General features: G+C 42.9%; 1 protein-coding gene across 2 annotated transcripts in view; it reads left to right on the top strand.

Annotated features, from left to right (window-relative positions):
• The first annotated feature begins 7,306 nt into the window (after positions 1-7,306).
• The window catches only part of gpc4 (glypican 4), a 58,988-nt gene continuing 46,083 nt past the window's right edge, over positions 7,307-20,211 (top strand). For both annotated transcript variants that reach the window (XM_054738125.2, XM_015950533.3), the window contains exon 1: positions 7,307-7,697. In XM_054738125.2, coding sequence (XP_054594100.1) covers positions 7,538-7,697 — 160 coding nt within the window. In that variant the 5' untranslated portion in view covers positions 7,307-7,537. The remainder of the gene's footprint in view (positions 7,698-20,211) is intronic.

Genomic DNA, 20,211 nt, shown 5'->3' on the forward strand with positions numbered 1-20,211 from the left:
CGGTTCTTGTAATCTTTACAGACAGGTGAGTGCAGTGGTCCAATCAGGCTTTTATCATTTAAGGCAGATAGCGAAGGTGAAGCCATACCTTCCTGCTAATGTCCTCGAACATGTCATCCACCTGTTCGTGTCCTGCCGATTGGACTACTGCAACTCCCTGTATTCTGGCCTGGACCAGTCCTCCCCACACCGACTTCAGCTGGTCCAAAAGGCAACGGCCTGCTTGCTGACTGGAACCAGCAAGTGAGATCACATAACCCCGGTTCTGGCCTCTCTCCACTAGCTTCCTGTCTCCTACAGGATCCATTTGAAAATTTTACTTTTGGTTTTTAAATCCCTTCATGGCCTGGCCCAAGTTTACATCTCTGAGCTGCTGTCCGCTTACGTCCCGGCCAGAACCACGAGGTCCGGCTCTCATGCTCTTTTAACAGTTCCAAAAACCCGCCATAAGGGGCTCGACACACGGGAGGCGACCCGCGGCAGCGGCCAGCGGTAAAGCCGTCTACGCGTTCTGTTCCATGGCGAAATCCAAACTTCCGTTGTTTTGATTGGCTGTGTCAGGTTGGAGGGAATTAAGGTTATTTAAGCGGTTCAGAGTTAATAAAGTGGTAGATATGATGTTTCACAAGGTGCTGCTAGAGTTATGTGAAATCTTACTTCTGATTTTACTATAAAACATAATAATAATCAACTTCTCCTCCATGTTTGCTCGGAGGAGCATCCTGTCCGCTCATTGGTCAGTGAACGAAACCTCCGTTGATTGGTCCTCGTCCAAGCGACAGCGATGAAAAGTTGAAAATGTTTCAACTTTCTGGGATCGCGTCGCTGGGTCGCCTGTGCACGACACGTGCACGAGCGCAAAATTTCACACGCACGTTTTTCGTGTTTCGCTTAGTAGGAGAGAGACCCGCGATTATCGCTTTGTCGCGCTTGTCTCATTGAAAATGAATGGAGGAGAGGCGATGTCGCCTCCCGTGTGTCGAGCCCATTACTCGCGGCGACAGAGCGTTCTCAGTGGTTGGTCCCAAACTTCCTTGGACTTTTTTTGTGATGGGATTTATGGCTCTTTCATGGGAGCTGTTCATTAGTGGGTCGTTTACCTCAAAGAGCCGTTCAAAAGACTGGCTCCTTTGAACGAAGTGAAGCCAAGGGAGCGGGGGGGGGTGGGGTGGGGGGGGGGGGGGGGGGTTGAGCGGGTGAGTCTGACTGACGTCCGGGGAGGTTTGTTAAGATGAACGGCTCTCTACAGGAACTCGGCTCTCATCATTGACTTTGAAAACCCGTTCAAAAGATTCGATTCGTTCGTGAACGTCACATCACTAGACTTTTTCAGCGAGATGCTCTCCAATCTGCTCCGTGTCTGCTGCCAGATCTCTTCTGCATTTATCTTTTTAGAGATCTTTTTTAGGGGAAATGGTGGTGTTCATGAATTTAACCCTCCAGCATCGTTAATGGGGTCAGATGGGCCTCAGGTGCTTTTTTATAGGCGTGCACCACTTCACTCCTGCCAAGGGATAAACTATCAACTATGTTTAACCACCCCCTGTCCTGGAGGGGTCACCTGATAGGACAGGGGGTGGTTAAAGGAAGTGATGTCCTGACCAATCACATGCTTGCAGTCGCTGTTTTTTTTTTCACTGACAGTTTTAAAATAGGGCATGTCTCTGTCACCTTTTGCAGAGCCCCTGCGTCAACGCATCACGGCATTGTGTGTCTCCGTAACTACGCAGACGGAGAACAAATCAGGCAGGAAATCGGACAGGCCAAGGGCAAGAAGAGTCACAACAAACTCAAGACTCTTTGTGACTGTCACTGTGGAATTTCAGATAGTAAAGAGATTTTTAGACCGCAGGAACCAGCTTTTGAACAGAGAATGCTCCGACTAGCTGTTAGCTTCTCAAACCAATCAGAACTCATCTCCATTTCTCCAAAGTGAGGTTGCTCATAGAGCCGGATAAACCAGGTGAGATACTATATTAACACACTTCAGAGGACCTGAATGACTCTTTCAGTGCTGAATTATTAACACGTACACCCGTGGTACTCACTCCTGGTCCTGGAGGGCCGGTGTCCAGCATGTTTTTCTTGTTTCTCTGCTCCAACACGTCTGATTCAGTGGATGGTTCACCTGTGCAGCAGCTCATCAGGCTCTGCAGAGGCCTGTTAATCCCCTGCTGATTGAAATCAGGTGTGTGGTGGAAGCAGGTTTAAAACTAAAACATGCTGCATACCAGCCCTGCAGGACCAGGAGTGAGGACTACCAAGGTGTTAGCTGTGTGTTGGGCTGAATTCAGTCCCAGACAAAAAGTGGATCTTAATTTTGAGGCCAGGTTCTCTCAAATATGAGCAGAGCGAAAAAAGCAGCCTAAAGAGACGATTGTAGAATATAAGGTTTGACTCTCAGGCTAAATGTTTTATGAGTTTGAAACGGGTAGAAACCATTTGATCCGTGGCAAAAGATGAAAAGAGGCTGAAGAAAGTGAGAAATGACAAATCACATGACAGTGAATGTCCCTGATTTGACTGATCCAGAGGGAATTCTCCATGAATGGATGCAGAGAAAATGATTATCGCACTGGAGATGTCAAGAGGAGGACACAGGAATTCCTGCAACTTTGTGCTTTTTCACCCCGACTGATTTCAAAGCTGGAACTTTCTCTGGACATGTGCTCACTTCACCTGAGGGACGATGGAGCGCTCTGGGAGGGAGATCTCCTCTAACTGTTTGAGTCTGATCGGTTTCCCCCCAGGCTCACCCTAATCGGTTAACATCTATCAGTTAATTGGTGCTAATTGTGCTACCTGTTTGTGTTTTGGTGCAGTTTTAAAGGCTTATCTGCTGTCACAGCTTCACACGTCTCCATCTCTGCAAAATCCTGCTGCAACTTTTCTCACCTGGCAGACAAAAACTCCATTATCACCCAGCGGTGCTTTTCCTCTCCTGATCTAGGTCGCAGCCTTTACGATGGAAAACTGCAGCAGATTATTAGGAGATGAGCAAAAGCTGGCTGTGGGGAGGCAGCAGCCAGCCCTGGGGGGGGTACACTCTGAATGCTAATGCAGGCTTGAGAATGGGCAAATAGACCTATTGAAATGCAGAGCGCACATGTTTTCTTAAGGAAATATTGGTTGAAGCAACCCAGAGTTAAGGTCGGAGGGGTAGTTAGTCAGCAGGAGCAGTTAGAACAGCTGACTAGGAGGAGCAGTGTGGCTTCAGCTGGACTGATGAATATGTATTTCAGCAAAATGTAACAATCACACAAAGAAATTTGGGCTTGGGTACCACCGGGGTCATCAAACAGTGCATGTAAATTGAAATAACTTTGCAATCCAGGGGCTTAAGCGTGCACAAACTCCGCCGCCCGCCCTCCTCCCGGTCAGGTCCGATTTATTTAACCGGGCTGGACGCTGAAAATTCCTCCTGCACAGAGAAAAAGCCTGAGACATGTCACGTCGTTCAAAGCTCATTCGTGTCTAATTACCATGGCGCTAAACCATTTTCTTAGCCTTTGTTGGCCTGTTGAGAGGAGTGCCGGGCCCACGCTCTCCCATGTGCTCTGCTCCAGCATCCTCCTCCTCCTCAGCAGCAGCAGTCACACAGAATGAATGGAGCCGCCTCAGGAATGTGGACACAAAAGAAGGAATGTCATTTTGCTGAGTGCTGCTACCCCCCCCCAGACCAACGGACATGAACACACACACACACTCACATACACACACATGCACACAATCCAGGAATGTTTAAATGCAGGGGGTAAAAAGTCTCATTACCACTTCTACCCTGCTTGTTCGACTGTTTGTGCACCTTATAAAATGATCTTCTCCATATTCTGCAGAACCTTTCCAAATATTTGCAGCTTTTCATGAAGATGGATGATGAATGTGATTACAGTGGATCGGGGTGCGCTAGATTACGGCCATCCACGGTGTCCACGTGCTATTTAACTCAAATTTATCTGGTTTGTCTACCCGCGTCGCAAATGGGGCAAAGGTCACTGGAAGAATCGTGCTTTGGTATGTGTCGTTCTAACAAACACCTACAGAAGGATGTTCACACATGGACAAACGTACACTTGGCTGTTTAGACCTCCACACGTCAACGTTTCTCCCTCAGCAGTCTGTTTACTGTACTTTGCTGCTACCAGCGTGACAAGCAGCTGCAGAGTGGAGACACAACTGGCCGGCTGGTAACAGGACACAGGCTGACCCGTGTTTGTGTAAGGAACAGGCCTGTCTCTTTTTTTTACTCTGTGGTTGCCAAAACACTTGTCAGGTCCTGATCCACGAGGTTTAAACTAGCGCTGATATACCGGGCAGGAAAACACGACGCAGGAATAGTCCGCTCCTTTCAAACCGTTTGGTGAATAAATTATGAGGTTCACGACTACAAGAACCTGTTATGGTTACCAACATGGAATCAAAAGAGACTTAGAGAGACAATTTCAGCCATTTTTTGAGTGTGTTCCTTCGTAAAGGTAATAACAGTTCTCATCTCAGGTTGACTAAAACATTTTTAAAAAGCCTATTTTTACATGTAACGCATTTTATTCTGAAGAAAGCAGTTACAGTTATCTAGGTGTCAAAGTGACAATAATAGAAATAAACACAATAGAACATAACGACATAAACAACTCATGAGGCGTTAGGGAGGATGGGGTGTTCATAGAGTAAAATGGGTAGGGTGGCTTCTCCGAGTCAGGGGGGAGGTCCTGCCCCAAGTGGAGGAGTTTAAGTACCTCGGGGTCTTGTTCATGAGAGAGGAAAAACTGGAGCGTGAGATCGATAGACGGATTGGCGCTGCATCTGCAGTGATGCGGGCGTTGTACCGGTCTGTCGTGGTGAAGAGAGAGCTGAGTCAGAAGACGAAGTTCTACCGTCGATCTACGTTCCTACCGTCATCTGTGGTCATGAGCTTTGGGTAGTGACAGAAAGAACGAGATCGCTGATACGAGAGGCCGAAATGAGTTTTATCCGAAGAGTGGCTGGGCTCTCCCTTAGAGATAGGGTGAGAAGCTCAGTCGTCCGGGAGGGGCTTGGAGTAGATTTGCTGCTCCTCCACATCCAGAGGAGCCAGTTGAGGTGGCTCGGGCATCTGGTCAGGAAGCCTCCTGGATGCCTCCCTGGTGAGGTTTTCCGGGCTCTTCCAACTGGGAGGAGCCCTAAAGAGAGACCCAGGACACGGTGGAGGGACTATGTCTCTCAGCTGGCCAGGGAACGCCTTGGGATTCTCCCGGAAGAGCTGGCCCAAGTGGCTGGGGAGAGGGAAGTCTGGGCCTCTTGCCTCAGGCTGCTGCCTCCGTGACCAGACTCTGGATAAGCAGATGAAAATGGATGAATGGATGGATGGATGGATGGAAGGATGTTCAAAGGTGGTTTCAGCAACAACAGACAGCTACAGTTTATAAACTCGACTCTCCCAAATTCCTGTCAGACTTGACAAAGCTCCTCAGATGAGAAGCGAAATGTCTTCAAGAAAGCAAAGAAGTCCAGTTGCCTCCATTTGAACCTCTTTGGATAGCCATGACCTGGATGACTGAGAACTTTCACCAGCGAATAGAAATAAAGGATACAACATATTATTTTTCAGCAGTGTCAACAAATGTTATCCTCTAATTCTTTATTGCACCATACGTTTTGATTCCACACCAAAGCTTAAACTGAGGTTGTAATATGTTCCTGATAGACCTCCGCTGTACACGTACAGGAAGTTCTCTCTCCATCTTCCTGCTGTCTGTAATATTTTGCTCATTAATAACTATTGGCATTGTAAATGTTTATAAAATAAAAGTACACGACATGCTAAAAAATGTACATAATTAGGGGTGTTCTACAGCAATACATCTAGTTCTTGGCTGCACTCAGACTAGTCATTAGCATCAGTCCTTTTGGGCAGGGGTTTTCAATCCTGGTCCTGGACGGCTGGTACTCAGCACATAATGGTTGAATCATCTGTTCAGCAGCTCATCCAGCTCTGCAGAAGCCTGTTAATTATCTGCTGATTGCGATCAAGTGTGTTGAAACAGGGTTAAAACTAAAACGTGCTGGATACCGGCTCTCCGGAACTAGGACTGAGAACTTTAGGGTATAAAATCTATTTCTCCAAACCAAGGCTGTTCAGGGAACTGTACCCCTGTGAGGGGTATTGTGGTGCTATTTAAAACTTTCCATGAAAAATATTCAATATATATTAAAGGTTATATATAATGTCAATAAAAAAACATTTTCATTAGATTATTTGCATAAATTCAGCCTCACAAAAGATCATATCACCAGCTTCTGTGCCTTACAGAACGAGTTGTTTCAGGGTTCTGTCAATTAAATAAAACCAGTTGCTGCTGGCCATGCCCACTCATCCCATGACTGGCTGCTATGAGGGTAAAAGCTCAGAAATCTGGGAGGAACTTGGAGTAGAGCTGCTGCTCCTCCACATTAAGAGCAGACGCCTAGCTGAGTGTCGACAGGTGGAGGTGGGTTTATTTTGGTTTTCCTTATTGTGACATCACAATAAGGGACATTTGCAGCCATGCCACTGTGGTAGCATCTGCTATGTTTTTGCTGCTAGTACAAACACATATCCCCGCTGTGGGAAAATGATGGGTATTTCCATTCTATAGGCATTCAAAGAAGTGTCTTTTTGCTTCAAATATTGTTGTAACTTGTGTGATCTCCACAGAAACAATAGGAGAGCACTCTCTTTCCACAGCTCACACTATAAATGAGAGATAGTTGTGACTCTGGGGTCTTCAGCTTGACTCTTATGTATGTGATTTTGTACTTTTGGGTCAGTAATCAGCCCGGGCCTGCTGTTGTGTGGCTCCACCCTCAGCTCCAGTCCTGATTTTCGACACCAGTCTGTCTCTTGTCGTCGTAAAGCCAGAAACCTGAGCAGATCCAGGTTCTGGACGCTCCTGCTCCAGCCCTGGTGTTCCCGGTCTCCAGCTCTTTGTCCCCGGAACTCGCTCTCGCTCCTGGGTGTCCACCGGGGCATTTGGCTCGCATCTGGATCCCAGTAGGAGTAGCGAGCAGCCCAGCGCCCCGTCCCGGAGCCGCACAAGCCACGGAGCCTTCAAGTTTGGAGAGGAAGAAAATAAACGGACGACTATAGACCCAACTTTGTCCAGGCAACTTTCTGTAGTCGTGTCTCTCATCCCGTGTTTATTTTATTTTATTTTTTTTACTTTCGGTGAAATTCGCTTGTGTGGCTGAGACTGTCGCCTCAGTTTGAGAGAAAGTTTTTTAAACCGCAGTTTTTTTTTACGTTTTTTCTTCGTTTGTCGAGTCTGGAACTTGACATTTTTCCCAAGACTGCAGCTTTTCTAGAGGACATTTGAGCCTGCTTTAGGCGTATTTTCGGTGTTTTTATTTGAACTTTTCCCCGTCGGACCGGGTAGTTTGGAGCTGGCCTCGGAGCTGCTGTGAATGGAGTCCGGGAGAAATCAGCGCTGCTTCTTCGTGGGACTCAAACTCACTAGTGTTTTAGCTACTCGCACCTGAGCGGCTGCTCTTTTATTATTATTATTAAATTTAATTTTTTCCTATGAAAACAAAGATGAAGACGCTTCTGCTGCTGTGTGTTTCCACGCTGGTTGTGCTGTCCGCGGCTGCGGAGCAAAAGTTAAAAAACTGTAACGAAGTTCGTGCTGCTTTCACCTCCAAAGGCTTAAACGTTAACGACGTCCCAAACAAAGGAATCAACGGTGAGTTTTGCCCTCCAGGCCTCTTCTTAACCTCAGAGGACAGTTGTGGGTCACAAGTGGGGACCAGCAGCTCTCCAGGGGAGCTACTAAAGTTCCCAAGTGCTAGCATAGAGCCCGGCATTCTTAAGCTAGCAACGTTAGCATCAAGTAGCGAAGCTTGGATCACCTTTTTTAAGAAACAGAAACTGAATATAGGCAACTGTTTATTATTTTTAACTTTTAATATCATGTTATTAACCCTTTGATGCATAACGGTCGCTACAGTGGACAGTTACTCAAAATTGTTATTTATTTGTTTTTGCTATTAAGCACAGCTGTTGAAGACTTTATTGCATTTGAGCCCCTCCATTTGGACTTCAGTAAGCCAAGCCAACATATTTCATGTTCAGAACGCACGCTGTCCACTGAAGTGGATATGTAATAAATTATTTGTAAATTATAAAATTTTACAAAAAATATTTGTTGAAATTTGTTTCATTCACACCCAAATATGAATGAAAAAGCTGTTAAAAAATCATGGTTGAAGATTTCATAATTCATGCATCAAAGGGTTAAATGGCACTGGGTTACAAAACTGGCTTCTGACGGAAAAGTTAACGTTTGTTTTTAAAACTGCTAAAATTGTTATGTTTTAAGATAGCAACGTGAGCATCAAGCAGTTCCGAGGTAGTCTTAAGATGTTTTGCTGTGAAACATCTCAGTCATCTTTATTAAATGTTTATTACACGTTAACTACATGGTTATTACATCAAAGGAAGTCAGTTCCTAAATAGGGGAGATGGTCACTCCATGGATTAAAAAAACAGCTTAAGTCTCTACACTTTTAAGGTGGAAAAGTTAATATAAAGGTAAACACAAATGGGAAAACATTTCAGTACAAACAATTAGTTATGATTTTAAGCAAAAATTGTTCTTAAATTTTATTTCAAACAACAGGTTATGGGATGAAATTAGTGCTGCACAATACATTACAAATGTATCACGATATAGGCATATGCATATCGCAAAGAACAGAACCCCCCCCCCCCCCCACCCCCCGGCAATGAATGGTCAGCTCAAATGTTTGCTACACATTATGCATTTTGTCAATCAAACATAAGCGTGAAGTTTTTGACAAATCAAATAGAGCCCTTCACCCATTTGGCCAATCGGGTGAGTTATTATAGGTTAGATGCCCGCCCCTTAGGGCAGATAGCACTTAATTTAAATGGCTAGCAAACACCTGAGTTAGCTTCTGCCGGTTCTGCTTTTCCCGGGATCCACTGATGACTTTTTCTTTTTTCCTTTCCTCACATCTTTTGTTAACAATTTATGCTTTTCTCATTTTCTATAATGTTTTGATCTTTTTTTGTTCTTGAGTTAAGTATTTATGTATTTATTGCAAGTCATATCGTAATCACTGTTATGGTGCATCACAAGTTTTACTAATATCGTGCAGCCCAAGATAAAGTCAATAACCATTTAATTGTCCTTTCAGAAAGAAGGCTAGCTACATTTAAATCATTTACTAAATAAATCAATGCCAGTGCTTTTTTTTAGTACTACAGCTGATTAAGTCAGAGGGAAGTAGCAGTGAAACTTTTGGCCACGCATTCTTCTGGCACACACAGTATCACCAGTCCGCTGGGTAAACATAGTCTTCGTTTAGGAAATACTTGTAGGTAATTCATAACAATAAGGAGGTGTAATCATCCCAGGAGTCCAGCCCCCCCGCTGAACGAGGCCAGGCTTGTGTTTATTTCCAGGCTTCCTCAGCGGAGACTCCTATGGCTGTGAAATCCAAGCAGCCGGCAGTGATCTGGTAAACATTCTCCTGTAACATTGTGAACGAGGCTTTTATGCCTTTCACTTCTTCTCTGGCTGTGTTTGTGTCATGATATTTAAGGCCTGCTCCTTTTGTGTGTGGGGGCTAAATGCAAACACATGACATGATGAGGAACATCAGCAAAAGGGGCTGATATGTTAATAATTAAAGGGGCAAGAGGGCAAATCAATGAAGCCAGTCATAGGATGCAGCCAAGAAGTGGAAACTAGTGGAGGACGGGGGGGCTTTTACAGTTAAGACTGGAGGGGATTAAAATTCCACGGTGCCCTGCATATTTAACCCCACGCCCCAACCCAACGCTGCTCTCACTTCTTACTTAAGTTTTATAGAAGGGAAAACAAACATCTAGATTTAGTTCAGCATACTGATTTTTCCATTTTGAAGTGATGCTCTTCTACAACCAGACTCCCAAGCATGCCTCATTTCTTTCAGGTGATTTAGTTCAGCTTTCCTTTTAAATTCAACTCATATAATTGCTTTTACCTACTTTGTCGCTGCATTTGCTTTATTCTAGAGCCTGTGGAGTTGCAGTTTCCCTGTGTGTTTTTGTAGTAACATTCATTCATTTGCCTAGTAGAGCTTTCAAGATCTATTATCACCATTGGTCGCTGAGACGTACTTCAGTTTGATTTGTACGTAAACATAAAGAGGAACATGGAAAGTAAACTCTTCAGAGAAAAGCTCCTTTTCTATTTATTGCCAATGGAAACACCCAAACGATGCCTGCGTGGGTCAGAGTTAATCGTGCAGCATGTGAATAAAGCAGGGATAATGTTCAAGTTTGTCTGCTGTGGACAAAAGTGTCTTTACCTTACAACAGGTTCCCGCTGTGTCTGGACTGCAGGGATGCAGCTCGTTCTCACTGATATTCATAGTCATAATCAAGTGATTAAAAAAGCCTAGGTTATATGGGCTGAGCAGTCATCTATTTTGGATTTCAGTTTGCATTTTGGTTACAAACAATCACAAAAATCAACCATTATTATTGTTATTATTATTATTATTATTGTTATTGAGCAAATCCTTCTTTGGAATCACAGATTTACTTTGTTGTGCCTTTTAACCCTTTGATGCATAATGGTCACTACAGTGGACAGTAGGGTTGTCACGGTATGAAAATGTAACCTCACGGTTATTGTGACCAAAATTATCACGGTTTTCGGTATTATCGCGGTATTTTTTAAACGGTGTTGCATATGTTCAGAAAGCATTGATAGTCCTGTTCTACCCAAACTGAAATAGTTCTGAAAAGGTTTAACAGTGTTTATTAAACCTAAAATAACACAAAGCCTTAGCAAAAGTGCAACTTTTCACAAGTAAAGGAACAAATAGCTTATTTTTCTGGAACATGTTACAGTAGTCAGTGCAGGTTTAAATTATACAAATCCAAACATTCAAAACATAAACAATATGTAAACAAATCAAAGAAACACCACTTGTTTTCTCATATACTTGTTTTCTTCATTATCAAAATGAAAATCTAAAACTCCAGTCCACACTTGACTTGAGCGCTGTACAAGTCAACCTTAAAAATATGTATTTAAAATAAATATCCACTTTAAACAACTGACTAAAATAACTACTACACTATGTAATCAAATCCAAATGTTCAAGTATAAATGGCATTGAATAAGTAAACAAATCAATGACAAGGAACTAATTGTATATTTCTCTTCATCATCAACAAATAAGATGCTTCATCCAGCAACAGGGTGTCCGTGACACGGTTTAAATGCTGGCAGAGGACGCTGCGGCTGCAGTATATAGTGACTCGTTGCATTCTCCCTCAACCAAAAGTCCTCACGTCATGCATTTAAGCTAAAATGCTAATGTTAACTTACCTTGCACTGGCTGTAGAGACGTGGGTGATCGTCACGCAGATGTGCTGTTAGATTTGAAGTGTTGCTGCCTTCTGCAGACGCTTGTTTCCTGCACGTTCTGCAAACGGGATAGCCGTCTTCTATTAACTGTCCCTCAGCGTTTTTCAGAAATCCCAAATATGCCCATACTTCCGATTTAGTCTTCTCTGAGGGCTGATGGATGTCCTGGGCGCTGCCGTCTCCTCCTTCGGCCGTTATTTCAGCTTCAAAGTTTTGGTGCTGTTGCAAACTAAAAAGTGCGTGTGCGCGCCGCGGGAACTTCAGCTGAAGCGACGGTGGCTGGTAAGGGTCACCGCGCCGAAACCGCGGCCACGGTAAACCCACCGAGATAATTTAGTTTTTTAAAAACTGGACGGTTATTTTTATTGTCAACTTTTTTACCGGGGTTTACCGCTATACCGGTTACCGTGACAACCCTAGTGGACAGGTACTCAAAATTGTTATTTATTTATTTTTGCTATTAAGCACAGCTGTTGAAGACTTTATTGCATGTGAGCCTCTCCATTTGGACTTCAGTAAGCCAAGCCAACATATTTCATGTTCAGAATGCACGCTGTCCACTGAAGTGGACGTGTAATAAATTATTTGTAAATTATAAAATTTTACAAAAAATATTTGTTGAAATTTGTTTCATTCACACCTAAAGGTGAATGAAAAAAATTGTTAAAAAATCATGGGGGTCTCACAGGATTTGATGCATGTTTATCTGCATGTGACTTTTATTTAGAAAGTTTCCTGATGCTTTACACTGCTTTGTGTTTTGACTTCCTGTCTGTCCCGATCTAAACTGCAGAGTTTGACATGTTTTAGAAGAGTAGTGCATAAAAAATAGACTTGAGACTAGGACTGGGCGATATGGACCAAAACTTACATCTCAATATCTTTTTGCTGAATTCCGATATATGATATTTTATTTATTTAACTTATATTTTATGAGGATAGAAACCACTTGAAATGTGTCATCTCATTTTCGAGTGGGTCCTCAGATTATACAACAAAATAGCAGATAAGACAGCAGAGTCATTTACATCATCATAACACAATCACCAAATCAAACAAAACACGCACACGATATATATCTAGATATTTTTCCTCCTGTAAAATATTTACAAGTTACCTCCTTTTTAGCTGTCTTGAGAAATTATAAACGTAAATCAGAAGATTAAATGCATAAAAATGTAATGATTCTTGTCAAATTTTAACCATAGTGCCTATTCTCTACCAGTCTGGGCTTTAGAAACACTGGTACAGCTGTCTGCTAACACACACACACACGCACGCACGCACACACACACACACACACACACACACACACACACACACACACACACACACACAGACACAGACAGACAGACAGACACAGACAGACAGACAGACAGACAGACAGACAGACATGAGCTACAGGTGTATCAAATGTCCCACAGGCACGTTTATATTTATAATTAATGTAAAATTATTTAAATTTCATCTGAAGATGGCCCATATCGTATATTTCTTGTCCAGAGAAAAAAAAAATCTCTCATGTTAAACTAAATTTATGATGATGTAATTGCATCTACTGAAGGTCACGTGGGTCACGCACCGTGGAGTTATTAGTAATCAGGGCAAACATGGCTGGAATCTGACAGTATAGACTCATATCAGGGATTATACTGTAATGACTCAGAGTCTCTGGTTGCCCTTTTATGAGTATTATTTTTGGATTACTGTCGCCGTAACCCACGCCTTACAAACTCTTTACTTTTAACAGAATCGCTCGTAACATAGTATTTACTAGCATAGCTAACCAGAGCGGAAAAAATCGGAACAACATTTCTCACCCGTTGAGCTCGCCTTTCGTTTACTATTCAAACCCTTACAATATGTTTGAGGTCATTTGGCCACTCCGGCTTTCCGTAACTGTTTCCTCATTACACAGGGGAGGGAGGGGTTTGGCTCGTCTCTCCGCACAAGCAGGACGGAAAAACAGAACTCTGATGGTGTTGAACGTCCCCAAATAATTATAAACCAGGATGCCAAATGCAAAGTTTAGAGCAGCACATTTTCCCAGAGACTCTCAGATTGAGCAAACTTGTGAGAATACACATAAAAACCACTTAGAGCTAACATAGCGGCTAATCACTAGCATAGCAGTTTGGCCAGTTATATTGATATAAATATATAAAGTCATCTTGTATCTTGTTTAAAACTTATATCGATATTTTAAAAATATCGATAAATCGCCCAGCCCTACATGAAGCGTAATGATAGTGTCCCCTCGTGTTGATCGGTGACATCACTCATCGACAAAGCAGTCACGATATGCTGATGTCTCCGCAAAGTCCAGAAAAGGCCAATTTTAACACAAAGGTCAAGAAGACCAGGTCATCATGTCTCATGGGTACTTTTCCTTCTGCCAGAAACTTCCTAGAACTCCTATTGTGGAAACACAACTTGCAGCAGAGCGTAATCGTAGTTAGTGGTCGTGATTATTTTCAGTTCGATCACATTTATGAACTTATTTTTGCAATCAAACATGGCAGAAGTGTGTAGGACCAGTAGGAGTCAGTAATGCTCCTTGGTTGCCCACCGCCATAAAACAAGAAGAAGCGTCCGGGGAAAACATTCACATTCCTCTTTTCCTGTTCCACTAGAGCGGAAGTTAGGCCGGGTAATGTCATGTAAACGACGTATGTTCAATATCCCAGAGTGGACAGTTAGTTTATTTAGTATATCACTGATATAAAAATAATTATTATATTAATAAAAAGTTAAGGTAAACCAGTTTCTATTTTTGAGCTGGTTTTAACTGGCAGGGTAAAATAATCATGATTAAAACTGAGATCGTATGATATGGAAACATATATTGTGGTAGATATTTTTCCCCATCACCCAGGCCTTCGGCTAATGTCCATTTAAATGTTTCTTATCTAAAACAGGGCTGTTGTTGTGCATTTCCATGGCAACCGTATGGTAAAAGTAATTTTTGTCTCAGTTTATATTTTCATAATGTTTATTCTAAGTTTACTTCCGCACCCTGGGTCCCCGGAAGAACGAAGAAATGAATGCAAGTCAACGGGGCTAAAAACACTATTATCTAATCCGCTTTGCCTTACGCCCTGGATCACACATATGTTGTACTGCATTTTAAATGAAAAGTAATGATGGGAGTTTCCACCACGCCTGTCACGTACTTTAAAGTTAAAGTCCCGTTAGTTGTCATACACACTGGTGTGTGTGCGATATTTGTTCTCCGCATTTGACCCATCCCCTGGGGGAGCGGTGAGCTGCAGACACAGCCGCACTTGGGAACCATTTGGTGGTTTAACCCCCCAGTCCAACCCCTTAATGCTGAGTGTCAAGCAGGGAGGCATTGGGTCCCATTTTTTTCTAAGTCTTTGGTATGACCCGACCAGGAATCAAACCCTGATCTCCCAGTCTCAGGGCGGACACTCTACCACTAGGCCACTGAACTTTGAGATTTATTAGCTTGTAAAAGTTTGTAATTAGCATGATTACAAACTAGAAATCAGCATGTCGCATATGTGACGTCACCACATAATCTCTCCTCAAAGTAGCTGCTACTTACCACATGACCAGATTTATGGTGGCTCTTTCCTCCTGTGGGAAGTTCGCGGAACTTACAGCCCTTTTCCCTCAGTTTTCTCCGTGTCTGGTTCGATTACGTCACTTTCGTGAAGCGCATTCGTAGTCTTGGACTTATTTTCACACAAAACCTAAAATAGCCTTTCCCCCTGTTAGAAAATAAGCGTGTTCTTGGTATCAAAATGCGTCTTTAAAATTCACGGACATCATATGTGAAATCCATGGCACAAAACAAGCGGAATTAGAAAATGGTGTATTAGCCCCGTTGACTTGCATTCATTTTTTCGTTCTTCCGGGGACCCGTGGTCCGGAAGTAGAAGGGTGTGACTTAGGCTCCCTATAAGGATGGAAAATATTGGTAAAGTGAACACGGATCATAATAAACGGTCTAGACCGACCCGCAGAGCGAAGCTTTCTGTGTGTGGCATGACTTTATGCTCTTATTTTGACAAGCCACACACACTGCTTGATTTTGGCTGGACATAATAAATAAATGCAGTGTATTCACCAACTCAATCAGTAGTCATATTAAATAACTGTATGCAGGGTCCGAAATAACATTTTTTACTCACCGGCCAAAATTCTAAATGATTTAGATCTACCTAAAGCATGTTATTCTATATTATGTTGATTCCAAACAGAGTGACAAAACAATTAAAACATCAATTAATAAGGAAAACAACTCTTTTGTCATTTTTACTATTTATTTATTTATTTTTAGAGATGTTTTTATGAACTCTTTCATTGAAATCTAGTCAGACTCCTTGTTTTCTCTGTCCATGAAGTCTGGCCTCCTGCTTCTGACACCGTCTTTGTGCCAAAGCCTTACAGCCTCATTTGGGTCCTAGTCCTTGATCTCTGGAGAACACAGCTGCACCATGAGAATATCTGAAAGTGTGTCAGGGCTAGGGTTGTCACGGTAACCGGTGTAGCAGTAAACCCCGATAAAAAAGTTGACAATAATAATAACCGTCTTGTTTTTTAAAAGATATATTATCTCGGTGGATTACCGTGGCTGCGGTGTAGGCACGGTAACCCTTACCAGCCACCGTATCATCTGCTGAAGTTGCCGGCGGCACATGCGCACTTTGTTGTTTACAACCAAAACTTTCTTGAAGCTAAAGCTGAAATAATGGCCAGAGGAGACGGCAGCACTCAGGACATTTATTATCCCTCAAAGAAGACAAAGTGGGAAGTATGGGCATTTTTTGGATATTTGAAGAATGCCGAGGGACAGTTGTCTGTGAAAGGCAGCAACGCTACGTGGCCATCATAATGTAGCCATCGTCTCACGACTCCGCCGTCTCCAGTTTGCCACTTTTCACAAAATCTTCTGGTTGCCACTGGTCCTGGTGGTTTTTCTTCCAGTTCGACGAGTTTTCCTTTGGAAGGCTGGCTGACTCCAGTTAAAAACCGCCACATTTCACCGCTAGTTTTAACACGAAGCTAACGGCTAACTTGATAAACTGATTGAATGGGATAGGCGGAAATGACGTTGGATGCGGCGTTCACGTTTCGCGTACGTTTGTGTACGTTGCATGCAGGCGGGAGGAGTATCAGAAATCCGTGGAAGATGACTGATAAACATAACTAATTTGGTGCAAACATTTACTCGCCAGGTGGCAGGTAGAGCTCAAAAATCTACTCGCCAAATGGAGCAATGTGCTCGCATTTGGCGAGTGGCGAGTGTTAATTTCGGACCCTGACTGTATGTCAGTATCGACATGCTTCACTTATATTTCTAACTCATCTTAACGGAATAGTCCTGCCAAAATGTTTTTGATCAACCGTGTGTCTTAACTAAATATTTAAAGTCCAACAGTTTTATTCTGAGTTTATTAAAGTTGTTTTTTAAATATGCACCTTTTGAAGGCATCATAAATCCGGTTTGTGCAACACGAGACAGACATGGGGATTGAAACATTGCATTTTTAACCACAAACATCCCGTGTTATTGCTGGCAGCCTGGAGATAAGAATGTTTGTTACAGATGACATTACTCATGGCTAGACCTGACTCACTGAAGACGTTTCAGTGCGGTAAAACTCCCAATAGAAACCCCGATTGTTTTCACACAGACAGAATGAAGTGATACAGACGAACAGCAGGCGTAGCTGCTACGAGCGCCGGGATCTTCCTTCCAAGTGCCTTGTCAGTTTTAGGATGATTTGTTTTTGGTCTGTGGTTGAAAACTTCACATTAATGGTAAATAAATTACACAAACACTCCGAAAATGGCTTATAAAAATGTTGATAATCATGGAAAATATAAACGGTGGTTTAACTGTCTGCCTCTGTCTGCTAACGGTATGTGTTACAGTCCTGTTGGACTTTAGTGACGAGCAGTGAAAGGGCTCTGCTGCATAGCTTCACTCAGGCTCTTCACTACCTGAAAGCAAAGCAATTACTTCTGACCAGACGGCTTTGTGCCTGGCTACAGGCCGCTCTTTGCACAGCTGGATGCTACAGTTCATTGGTGGAGGAGGAAAAAAAGTCAGATGTGCCATGGTTAACTCTGCCAGTCAGGCTTGATTTCATGCTTCAGGTATGGGACAACAGAGATCAAAGAGAAGCGGGCCGTTTTCTCTCCTTTCAACACGTGGAACATCCTCTGTTCATAATCAGTGCAGTGCATTATGGGTGAAACTTGAAGCGCGCATGACCTCAGAGCTTTGGCCTCTGTAAGCTGGAGACATTCTGCAGTCTCTTATAGTGAGCGCTCTTTCCAGGCCTTCTCGGCGGCACAGCGCTTTGGGAAATAACAGGTTGTGTAATTGCGGTGACATTCTGCAGATATGATAAGAGCGGGGGACTTGGAGGGGGGGGTGGTGTCTGCAACCGTTCTAAAGTCCAACCATCTGCTCCAAACTGTTGCCCGTACTCCTGCTCTTGTAATAATTAACCAACAAACCACCTGTCGGGTGTCCTTAGTCCCTCTCAAGGTTGATCTCTGTTTTAATCTGTTTCATTGGAAATAATCACTTAGCTGCAATTTGAGTTTAAGCCAAACATTTCCTACCTTTTTATTAGTAAAGGAAACACTTTCATCCTAATGTGTTTACATCACATCAAGAATAATGTTCCACAGGATGTAGCTAAAACATTACCAAATAAACGTGTGTGTTATCGGTGCACACTCACAAACGCTCCAGGGGATTATTCACATATGGTCCCATTTATCTCATCTGTTCCTTACAGCTTACTCATATTGGCTGTAAAGTTTTACCCTGCTTGTAGTTTAGATAAGTTCCTCTGATGTTCTGTGTTTAATATTCAGACTCGCCTGGTTTTCTGAGGCTGCGGAGGGTTTTTCTGCGTTCCAACAAACAGACTTCTACTTAGCATGTTAAATGTTTACTTTCCACACATGCTGTGGTGTTGGTTTGTAGCAGTGAAATCATTCCCTGTTGAAAAACTTCCCCACTGCAAATGTTCTGGACATTGTCTAGTAGGGCTGTAGCGAAGCCTCGACGACGTCGACGGCTCGATTCTAAAAATTTGTCGACGTCAGATCCGGTAGTCGACGCACCGCGCCCACTTGTTGCATCCGCAGGAGTTTGTAAATAGAGGAGGAATCTGCCTGTTTTTCCTCTAGTTCGCCCTCTTCTCCGCCTTCACTAACATCTCCGCCAAATACCGAAGACCCGGAACAACGTCCGTCCACTACTAGATTATTTTCCTGTTTTGCCCCTTCGTCTCCCGGCAACGGACAACAACTTCCGGGGTCAGATGTGCTGCTCCGTGTCTATCGCAGATGTAGAAAATCACCGGGAGCGCTTCTCCCTTCATTAAGGAGCTTCTTTCAGACACTAGGAGAGCTGTTTTGGTGGTAGCAGTCTCTCCTCCGTGCTGGTCTGTTTGCTGCTGGGTGTTTTTGGTTTATTTAAACTTGGTAACTTGAACTTAATGTTGGTAAAGCTACTGTTAGCATCTTCGCTAACAGCTTCTTGCGTTGGGATAAGCTGTTACGTTTTGGTTTAGAGTTCATCTTTTTTGTGGTGTAGATCTCCCTTTTATTACATTTAGAGTGTTGTGGGTTTTCGGTTTAGTGTAAAATATCACCCTGAGTTTGGTTTAACCCGTAAGACCACTCGCCTCACGCACATAAGTGACCAAAACAAAGCAGCATGGAGACACTCCATCTTCTACCACCTCTCAGGCAGCAGCCTGCACTCCCAAGTTCTCCACGTCACCAGAACATAACCAACCAACACAATAAACGCAGTGTTATACAAAATGGAAGGCCTGTAGTGTTTATTCTCTTACAGTAAGAATTTATCTTTTTTTTTTTGAGGAATTTATTTGAGATTTTCTGGTTTTTGTTAATTGTGCAATAGAAAAATAATCATTAGATTAATTTTCTAAATAGTCATTAGAATAGTCGACTATTCGATAAAATAATCGTCAGAATAATCGTTTTAAAAATAATCGTTTACCCCCAGCCCTATTGTCTAGGCCATTCAACAGAATAGTAGTAAACAAAAAAATAAAAAATTAAATGTATAATAGACATAAAAACCTTTTCTTGGTACAATGGGTATACTGCACAGGCCTAATTTGTGGTCGGCCCGTTATGTGGCTGCAGTCTTCGCTTGTATTTTAATTTGTATCGTACACAGAGTGCTACATGTTGATATCATTTGGACATCAGCCCTGTTTTTTGCAAACCAGTGGCCGGATTGTAATGAAACACTCAAAAAACAATCAACAGGTGTACATCTACAGCTGATTACCCATGGATTCAGTCCAGTTTAAGAGTGTTGGTACAGCTAATCAACCTTAGCTAACACAAATTTGGCCATAGCTCAGCCAGCTTTAGAGATAGTGAGTTAAAGTTAGCCATTCACAACACATCCGTTTAAGTGCCAACAGATTACATGAGAGTTTGAATGTAACATTATTTTTGTTGTTTTGAACAAAACGGCTTTAACCGTGCTGTTTCTCCTCACTGATCTTAGTTTGACCCATGCTTGATAGCTGCGGCCATTGTTCTTGTGAACAGACTAAAAGACGTCAACCGCCACATCATGTTTAATCATCAGCCTCTAAATCTTGACTAGTGTGGGAAAACAGAGCTGAAATTTCTGTGTTGTAGGTAGCATGGTGTGCTTGCTAACATAGTGTCTGCATCACCTAGATGGTAAAGGTGATGTGTGCTGGTTAAAGTTCCCCAAAGGGGGGCTAACACTTCCCAAACCGCTTTCCCAACAAAGGAAAGAAGGTCG

This window comes from Nothobranchius furzeri, chromosome 1 (genome assembly GCF_043380555.1).
Source record: "Nothobranchius furzeri strain GRZ-AD chromosome 1, NfurGRZ-RIMD1, whole genome shotgun sequence".
Lineage (NCBI taxonomy): Eukaryota > Metazoa > Chordata > Actinopteri > Cyprinodontiformes > Nothobranchiidae > Nothobranchius > Nothobranchius furzeri.